At 38.9% G+C, this 10,162-nt stretch overlaps 1 protein-coding gene across 1 annotated transcript; it reads left to right on the plus strand.

Moving 5' to 3' along the window:
* The first annotated feature begins 7,493 nt into the window (after positions 1-7,493).
* On the plus strand, positions 7,494-9,848 carry LOC126786074 (9-cis-epoxycarotenoid dioxygenase NCED1, chloroplastic-like). The gene has a single exon (XM_050511781.1). The coding sequence runs from the start codon at positions 7,675-7,677 to the stop codon at positions 9,520-9,522; it is 1,848 nt and encodes a 615-aa protein (XP_050367738.1). The 5' UTR covers positions 7,494-7,674; the 3' UTR covers positions 9,523-9,848.
* Positions 9,849-10,162: the final 314 nt, after the last annotated feature.

Consider the following 10,162-nt stretch of genomic DNA (forward strand, 5'->3'; position numbering starts at 1 on the left):
CACCTGCAGCATTATCTCATATACCATCGATTTGGTGCACCAGGATTGTAAACACAAACTTGGTAAGCTTTGCAGCCCGTATGAGTAAACCAACATTATAATATACATCACATACAAAGTAAATATAACAAATAACATTTAGACACGTGTACTAGACACTGGGAAACTCATCTTTTTTCCAATATCATTTTAAAAATATGTGTACTCATGAGACACTAGGCAACCCATATGTTACCCAAAATCACTTTACCACATGAGTACTCATGAGACCCAGATAACCCATTTGTTACCCCTCATGCAGTACACCGGCAGACAGACTAGAGTTGTAACTGATCGTAATCGACACCCGGCCAAGGCTTAGTTCTGATTTAATGCCAACAACGTCCGAAGACCAGAAAATGTTTTAATAAGACTCAATGTTAAAACCACGTACATTATAACAATCCACACATGTTATTTTACTACAACCAAGCGACTCTTAGACAATAATATATATAGTCACTCAAATAATCCATTATACTGGAAGATACGTTATCTTCCTTCCGGTCTCATCTGCCACAAATAATCGAAAACAATACAATCTCATACTTTAAATAGAAACTGTAACATTATATAATACAACAACCTATATATATATATATATATATATATATATATATATATATATCGTATTTACCATTTTCGTACACATACAAAACACACTATATTATATAAATATCACAGTTCACTCTTTATAAGAAATCAAAAATAGGAGTCACCGCTAAAGGTACTTGTCATAGTGAGATTTACTCACCTTATTTCCTGCGTGCACTTCAATGACACAAATGGTGATTCTCTCACTCGTTTTGTCGATCACCTAATAGCAAAACAATATGCTTAGAAAACGACCCGTAAAATCTTAGGTGACCATTAATCACAGATGAAACATTGTTTCCAAGATACTGTTCATGAAATAATGTTCATGAAACACTACTCACGCACCTACCAAATAGGCGCGCGTGACCACGCACGCAACCCCTAAAACCCGGCATTTTTCTTCCTACACCATTCTAGGTCGATTGCCTAGTCCCTGCCGCCCTCACCTACTCCCACGCGCCGCCACAGACGGCTGCACGCACACCACCAAAACCTCCGCCCAAAGTTCACCAAACCGTAAAACTCACAACAAAAAAAATGTAGATCACAAGGAGGGAAACACGCTCCTACCTGCGACGCAACCCAGATCGCGGGAAAATGGTCGGAAAGTATCCGGAAAGCTTCGGCAGCTCCAAGCTTCGTCTCCGTCGTTAAAACCTCTAATTTGAGCTCCAAAGTAGTAATAAACCAAGGTAGGAGGTCGAAATCAAGAAGCTAATGTTTGGGACTCATTGACGACGGAGCTTGAATCGGCGACGGAAGTTGCAGAAATTTCAGATCGTCGGTGTGGCTTCTCAGCGGCAATGGGGGGGGCCACCTCCATAGGTTGGAGCAATTGGTCGTGCGGTCCTTGCGAGTCCGGCGGTGAAGATCACGGTGGCAGGAGGTGGGAGATCGGCGAAGGGGAAATCGACGGAGGAGGGTCGGGGAGAGGAGAGAGAAGCTTGGGGGAAAAATTCTGTTTTTTTTTTTTTGGAAGTTTCCAAAAAATGTCCTTTTATAGTCTTCCAAAATCAGAAATCAAACTTTTGTTGCTAATAAATTTCACATACGACATCTGATTAAAGTGTGCCATGTGTCCACGAAGTCGTATCGACGAGCTCTACAACTTCCGTGAATAAAGTTTTCAAAAATGAGCGACGAAATAAAAATCAACTTTTAAGCCGCTTAAAACGTAATGTTTTTCAACCTTGATTTCCGAAATTAGTTTCATTTGCAAAGACATCGACAAAAATGCGTAAAAATGAGATTTTATTCGAATTACCAAGTTTAATATTTTACAAGAAATCATACGAATTTAATTCAAAAAATTCAAGGTATTACAAATACAATTGCATTTTTGGTTTTCAGTATTCTCATCACTTGAAAACATGCATATACTCAGATCGATCTCTCGATGTTCCTGAGGATTCTTTCTTAGAAACTACTCAGATCTCCATCTTTTTTTTTCTTTTTTTCGACCCTATCCCGTAGACTGCCGCAGTTCTACTTCGATTCTACTCAGTTTTCTATTAATCCACGTACATAAGAAAAACAAGTTATAATTGATTTTTTTCTGTATTTCACCTAAGTCTCAGACTCTTAAAAGTTTGGTCTCCATTTTCTTATTGGAATTAAAGAAATACTTCTTCTGGTTTGATTAGTATAAGAAACCAGGGTGTGAAACATATGATGAGTAAACAAAAAAAACAAGCAACTACTTGAAATCTTAAATATATCGCTTACGAAAATTAGGATCCAATCAGCTCTTGTAAACAGACGTTAACCGGACACGTTAGCCAACTTAAGAATGTTGAAGAAGATTGATCCGGTGGCAATCAAGAGAGAGATCATCTCTACCAATATAAAATTTGGTAAGAACAGAGAGAGTGAGAGGTATATAATATTGAACAATTTCCTCAGGCCGGTATGAGTCATACATGACATTGAGACTAATCCGCACTCATCAAAACATATAATGTTGCTTTATATGTATAAAGAGCATGAATGAAAGGATATGGTGGTTATTACCCATGATTGGGAAGTTGAGAGTCCTGTTGATTAATAGTAGACGTATTTGTTCAGGATTTTTCAACTGGAATATGGTAGAAGAAGGAATCTCTACCTACAATAACAACAAATTGAATTATCATTAGTTAGCCATATAATATGATAATTGGTCCGGTTGAGATTAGCACGAGGAGGAAAATCTAGGAAGAAGATCTTCTGCAAGGCATATAGCCAAACTTGTTGTTATAATTTTATGATCAAATGCTTCTAACTAAGTAGGATGCTAAAAGTGCACTCGGATGGACACTAAAAAAATACAATAATAATGAGAGTATTTTTCGAATGAAATAAAAATTATTATCATGCGAAATGTTAACGTCTAGTCTAATCTTCAGTTTTTGTTCACGGAAATTATGTACTTGTGTGCAGATTTTTTTTATTGTGATAAATACTTCTTGTAATCTTGCCCTTACTCTTGAGAGACAATTTTCTCCCAAAATTCCTGATAACTTAATGGGTCATGGCTAAAGAATGTAGCTTCATAAAGCAATTCTAACTCACATCTATAACGGATTGTTAAGAGCTTCTACCACCATAAGTCAAAATTGGTAAGATATAAGTGATACATGGTTTACCACTTAAGCATATTCTTTAGCATTTTTTTTGCTTTTTGTTTTTAAGTTCCCACCATAAGATATAAATGGTAAGGTATACATAGGATTTTTGGATGACAACGGCTATTATTTGAATTTTGATTGAAAAAACGGCTACTATTTTTTTGTCAACATCTACAACGACTACTATTTGAATCCTAATTCTTTTAATATTTATGTATTATTTAGTTATTTTACTTTTATGCATCAGTGTGTATGATACATTTTCCAAACTCGGAGGTCATCCCTGAGAAGGTTTTGAAGAGGCCGTTAATTATCGTTTATATATCATAAGTAATTATTATGCATTAAAATAATTAACTCAATCATATTCAATATTGGGCTCATATGAAAGAGCTCACTGCGAGGTTCGTGATGGTATAGTAGTTATTTGTAAAAAATAAACATGGTATTTATGGAGAAAATCAATAACTAAAATTAAAATGAATATAATTGGAATATTAGAAAAAGTATAATGATAGATTGGGAAGAAAATAAAAAAATAATAAAAAATAGAACTCATTTACCTTACAAAATGAAATGTCATAGATAATATTCTACTGTTTATGTACGGTAATTGTTTTTTTGGAAATTAGGGATACTTTATAACGGAGGGCGGTGATAAGAGATATACAGATGATTTTAGGTTATGGTGAGAGATGATCTAATTGATTGAATATAAAACAATGAGAGTTATCTCGCCCTCTAGGTGTCGTCTTGGAGTTCGTCTCCATTGTCAGGACTTGTCATGATCTATTGTTCTGTGTCCTTTAATCTTTTTAGTCTGTTTTATATTTTCTTATTGGAAGTTGCCTGACCTGAGTATAGATGTCTAGTCTGACATCTTGTTTGGATTCTTCCAAACTGAAATCCTTGTATCATTACATGTTTAATGAAATGTTTCTATGATTAAAAAAGCCAAGCTGAATGCTATCGTAAAGATATGATTCCTTCTTCTTCTTTTTATGTTGTTTCATCGCCATATAAAATCCTTGTATCATTTCATGTTTAATAAAATATTTGTATGATTAAAATAAACGAAGCTGAATGCTGTCGTAAAGATATGATTCATTCTTCTTCTTTTTATGTTGTTTCATCGCCATATAAAATCCTTGTATCATTTCATGTTTAATAAAATATTTGTATGATTAAAATAAACGAAGCTGAATGCTGTCGTAAAGATAGGATTTCTTTTTCTTATGTTGTTTCATCGACCATAACTTATTCTCCTTGGGGACTTGGGTGTGGATCCAACTACATGCGACGTTGCACCAATCACTAACCGACTTTTGATACTCATGCTCATCCAGATCCCTAATCCATTTCAGAGATCACAGACACCCGGCCAAACCGTGTTTTTGACTGTAAAAGACGACTCGTCACTCCGGTGCTGTTAGTGGAACTTTTTTTGGTAAACAGGTGTTAGTGCATGGAGAATTGGAGATGGAGTTTCGTAGCTCTCACTCTTAGTCTTTGACCACCGACTTTATGGGTCCAGAAGAACTAAAGGTAACCTGAAATTCCAAAGGGGTCTATATCTTGGCGGCAGGTTCTTGTTTCTGTGCCAAAATCCATCATTTCCACTGTGGAAAATTTGGTTTAGGAATCAATGCATATGATTCAGTCAAACAGTTTTCCGACAATAATATTTCCGTGTTCGGATATTTTTTCTCCTTAAACCTAGCTAACCTATTGGGAATGAACCTAAACTCGATTGCGACCTGCGTCGATTCTCATTGCACGGTTCTTCGACCAACTAATTCAGCTCTAGAATAAAATGGTCAGATAACAACTTTAGAACAACTTGTGACATTTGATAAGTTCGTTCTGTATTACATTAATACGTTTACGCTAGTTAGGTTCTAATTGCAGTCTTGCACTCTTCCTATATGCGCATGCAATCTTTAGGTTTAGTCTGACCAAGATGAATTATTGTTAATGCTTTACCATCGCTTAGTCCAATGCTTGACTAATGTGACCATTAATCTAACAAAATAACCCTGAAACGACATGTGAAATGAAAAAACAGGCGAGTCCAAGTATATACGTACTATATATGCATGTGAACCATGGCTTTTAGCTAGTCTGAGTTCTAGTCGATCAAAGCAATGGATATTCACAAAGTTGTCTTCTGCGTCCTCACTCCGGCAGGTCGTTTGAGAGAGAGAGAGAGAGAGAGAGTCGCGGAGGATGCGAAGCCGGTGGTTGGGAACCGGAACTTATCATAAAAATCTAAAAGGAAATAGAAAATATTATCAGGCTTCTTATCAATAACTGAATAATAAGTGAAATGGATTTTAGTTCAAATATTCGACAACAGTTATCTCATATGAAGGGAGATCTTGCAGATCTATTTTCTGAAAATTAGGTAAGTGAAAAAAACACTATGAATTAGCATGGTTTAGACTTTAGAGCAAGAATATGGACTGGATTTCTACACAGCATGTAAATAAATTAAAGAAGGAAACTTACAACTAGAAGGAACAAAGGCTAAAACTGAAACACACAAAGCTAGAGCAAACCAGAAACAACAAAGAGACAACTGAAATAAAACTAGACTATTGAGATAAAGCAGTAGCTAGTCTAGTTTCACTAGACAACCGCTGGGCTTGCGGCTTGCCTACCTATAGATCCGCCTCTAGGAGGTGCGCGGTGAACCATTGAGTACATTTTGACCCCTTGGCCACACTCATCGCATAATTAGCAACAAACAGTCACATAGATAGGGTAATTTCTCTTGAGAATTATTTTACTTCATCTAATGCCTCTATGCTTAGTAAAATATATGCATCATATTGAAAATGGAGATGCATGTAATTTGCATACATATCTATAAAGCGGGCATTTAAAAACTTTATGAAATTGTGAACTATTAATTTTACATTATCTAACTTTATCCTCACACACATACACAAAGATAATTATGTAAAATATAAATATTTTTACTAAAATGTGTTTTACTAAAATTATATTTCATAAAAAAAAGAATTACATAAAAGAATTTACTTTCAAGAATGCACTTAAAATAAAATTTTACAACCTGTGCGATCAAAATACATGTATCGCATGAGTGAAAAGCTAGTGACAGTAAAATGGAGATACATACATTTTGTTTGTTTAATTTCTGATAAACAGCTTCATATATAAATTGCACGATAGAATAATTCACTAAAAAAAAAGAAATTGGATTACGTAAACTCAACACTCAATAGTGAAGTATGATGAACAAGAGGAGAGTTGAGCGTGTGGGGCATTTGATGTGACCAAGATTTTCAGGGAGCATAGGAAGACGGGGAAATGACGCCACGTGTTGATGGGTGACTGATTGAGTTTGAGGGAGGAACGCGGGGTTCGACGTGTACCATAGTGACCAAACCAACCCTAAACCCAACTATCTCCATTACCCTCAATTCTCACACTATAAAATGAGCCAATAACTAAACTCTAGCCACCACCTCTCTTTTTTGCTCTTTAATTATTTGGTGTGACCGTTGGTGTATTATTCATCTAAACAACGATATTTTTATTTCTCAAATAAAAATCTAAAATTATAAACTAGTATATACTTCTCATTATACATGTCAAAAATTTACATAATAACTATAAATTCTTACAATCAACATCAAGGACACATGTGCAAATTAGAACAACGCATTAGCAACAAAAAAAAACGTAGATATGAAGGCAGTTTGTGGTAAAAACAATGCTTTAATCACAAATAACAAAAAAAAACAATTTATTTTAAGTGTATAGTAAAATGAGTGAGTGACTACGTATTATTAAGTAAGCGAGGAGTTACATAATTTCACATTAAAGTCTTGTATAGTACACACATATATTAGATAATGTTGCACTCTAAATTTTTACACCATTGCCCTGCCAAGAGAATTTACAATCAATGTGATAATGTCAGTAATTTTTTTTTCCTTCTCCTTAAATTGCTTTTTCCCGGAATTAATATAACAAACAATCCATCCACAAAATATAAAATCAGAATAGATTTATATAAGCAAGTTATTAAGCAAGTATGTCCCCCTACCCTCGTTTTGCTCACTTATTGACAATCCTAATTCGAGGCACTCGTTCTCGTAATCCAACACGTGGTCTTCTTCTACCTGTTTGAGGTGGACCTCCATTCCCCCCCCCCCCCCCTCCCTATATAAACTCCACCATCTCTCTCACCCAGTCCCTCAAATCTCACACACCCTCTCTACTCTCTCTCTCACACACTACTTCTGAGCTCACATCCAAACAAACGTAGACTCTTCTCTTTTCTCAACAAAAAAAAACGTAGACTCTTCTCTTTTTTTACCCTTCAAGGCCATTTTTAGCGCAGGCTTTTGGAACTTTCATAAACGAATATTACTATACAGAAATAGAAGCAAGTCAAGCAACCATGCCTTCCCCTGCTGCAACAGCTACTACTTCTGACACATGGCTTCTTCACCCCAACAGATTCCTTTCTTCAACGAGAAGAAGAGACCCCGGTGCTGCTACTAGTACTTCTTCTCTCTTAGTTTCAAGACACAAAAGCACAAACGCAATCACTTGCTCTCTACAAACATCCTCCTTCCTTCAATTGCCTAAACAAGCCCCGACCTACACGCAGTCTTCACCTTCTTCTTCCATTTTTACTAAAACCCCTCAAGATCAGAAACCCCAAACTTCTACGTCTTCTACTTCGAATTCTAACCCTCAAGGATGGAACTTGTTTCAGACAGTAGCAGCCGTGATCATAGACGCAATGGAGAGTGCTTTGGTGACAAAAGAGCTTGAACACCCACTTCCCAAAACTGCGGACCCCAAAGTCCAAATCGCCGGAAACTTCGCTCCAGTGCCGGAACAACCCGTCAAACACTCACTCCCCGTCACCGGAAAAATACCAGAATGCATTCGCGGCGTCTACGTCAGAAATGGAGCCAACCCACTTCACGAGCCGGTCGCCGGCCACCACCTTTTCGACGGCGACGGCATGGTCCACGCCCTGTGCTTCAACTCCGACGGGTCCGCCAGCTACGCCTGTAGGTTCACCGAAACGCACCGTATGGTGCAGGAGAAGGCTCTGGGCCGGCCCATGTTCCCCAAAGCCATTGGCGAACTCCACGGCCACTCTGGCATCGCCCGATTGGCCCTCTTCTACTTACGTGGGGCCTGCGGGCTCGTGGACCCCAGCAACGGCCTCGGCGTGGCCAACGCCGGCCTCGTCTACCATAACGGCCGATTACTGGCCATGTCGGAAGACGACTTGCCGTACCACGTCAGGATCACCAAAACAGGGGACCTCAAAACCGAAGGGCGATACGACTTCAACAACCAGCTCAAGTCCACCATGATCGCCCACCCCAAGGTGGACCCCGCCACCGGCGAGCTCTTCGCGCTCAGCTACGACGTCGTTCAGAAGCCTTACCTCAAATACTTCAAATTCTCCCCAAACGGCACCAAGTCCCCTGACGTAGAAATCCCATTGCCCCAACCAACAATGATGCACGACTTCGCCATTACCGAAAGGTTCGTCGTGATTCCCGACCAGCAGGTTGTGTTCCGGCTCCCGGAGATGCTCCGAGGTGGCTCCCCTGTAATTTACGACAAGGACAAGGTTGCCCGGTTCGGGATTCTCGACAAGAATGCGAGCGATGCTTCGGGAATCAGATGGGTTGAAGTTCCTGACTGCTTCTGCTTCCATCTCTGGAACGCTTGGGAGGAGCCCGAGACTGACGAGGTGGTCGTGATCGGGTCGTGTATGACCCCACCGGACTCCATTTTCAACGAATGCGACGAGAATTTACAAAGCGTTCTGTCGGAAATACGTCTCAATTTGAAGACAGGGAAGTCGACACGTCGTCCAATCTGTTCGGAGCAGATGAATTTGGAAGCCGGGATGGTGAACCGGAACAAACTCGGGCGCAAGACCCGGTTCGCATACTTGGCCTTGGCCGAGCCGTGGCCTAAGGTCTCTGGTTTTGCCAAAGTCGACCTTTCAACTGGAGAGGTGAAGAAGCATATTTACGGAGAACAGATGTTTGGGGGTGAGCCTCTGTTTCTTCCGAGGGACCCGAATTCGGAGAACGAAGACGATGGTTACATTCTCGCTTTCGTTCACGACGAAAAGGAATGGAAATCGGAGCTGCAAATTGTTAATGCCATGACTTTGAAGCTTGAAGCTTCGATCAAGTTACCCTCCAGAGTCCCGTACGGTTTTCACGGCACGTTTATTAGTGCCAAGGATTTACAGAAGCAGGCTTAAGTTTGTTAGATGCTAGAAGACACTAGAGGAGATTTATCAGTGGGAAGCTTGCAGATAACAGCCCCCGGAGTCTCCCTAGTTACAGATGTTGATGTCTGTATTAGTCTGGGTTTTGGTTGGCGTTGAGGTTTTGGGGTACCAACTAGAAGCTTTGGGGTAATAGCTCTAGGTGAAGCTCAGTTGGTTTCTTCCGATTCTTTCACTTTCGTGTGAATTATTCTCATGTATATTGTACTCAACACTCTGTTTTGTCTTGTACATCATGGAGTTCCTATTATATTAATTTGTAGTTTAATCGAAAATATGGTAAATTAATTGATTTTGTAACTAGGACGGTTATGCAATAATTATTTTGTGTACCCGCCACATCACGTGTTTTTGTCATGTGATGTACTCAACCAATTATATTACGTCATGGTATAATTAACATGCACGCTAGGGGTGGACACGGGTCCATTCGGTTCGGTTTTGGACAAAACCCATAACCCAACCCAAATTTTAAATTCGGTTCGGTTCGGTTCGGTTTTTCTATTTTAGAGACTGTGACCCACAACCCAACCCAACCCGTACGGTTCGGTTTTTTTTTTTTTCGGTTTTACCCGTATGTAAAATACGTAATATTATATATTAATTTTAACAG

This window comes from Argentina anserina, chromosome 3 (assembly GCF_933775445.1).
Source record: "Argentina anserina chromosome 3, drPotAnse1.1, whole genome shotgun sequence".
NCBI lineage: Eukaryota > Viridiplantae > Streptophyta > Magnoliopsida > Rosales > Rosaceae > Argentina > Argentina anserina.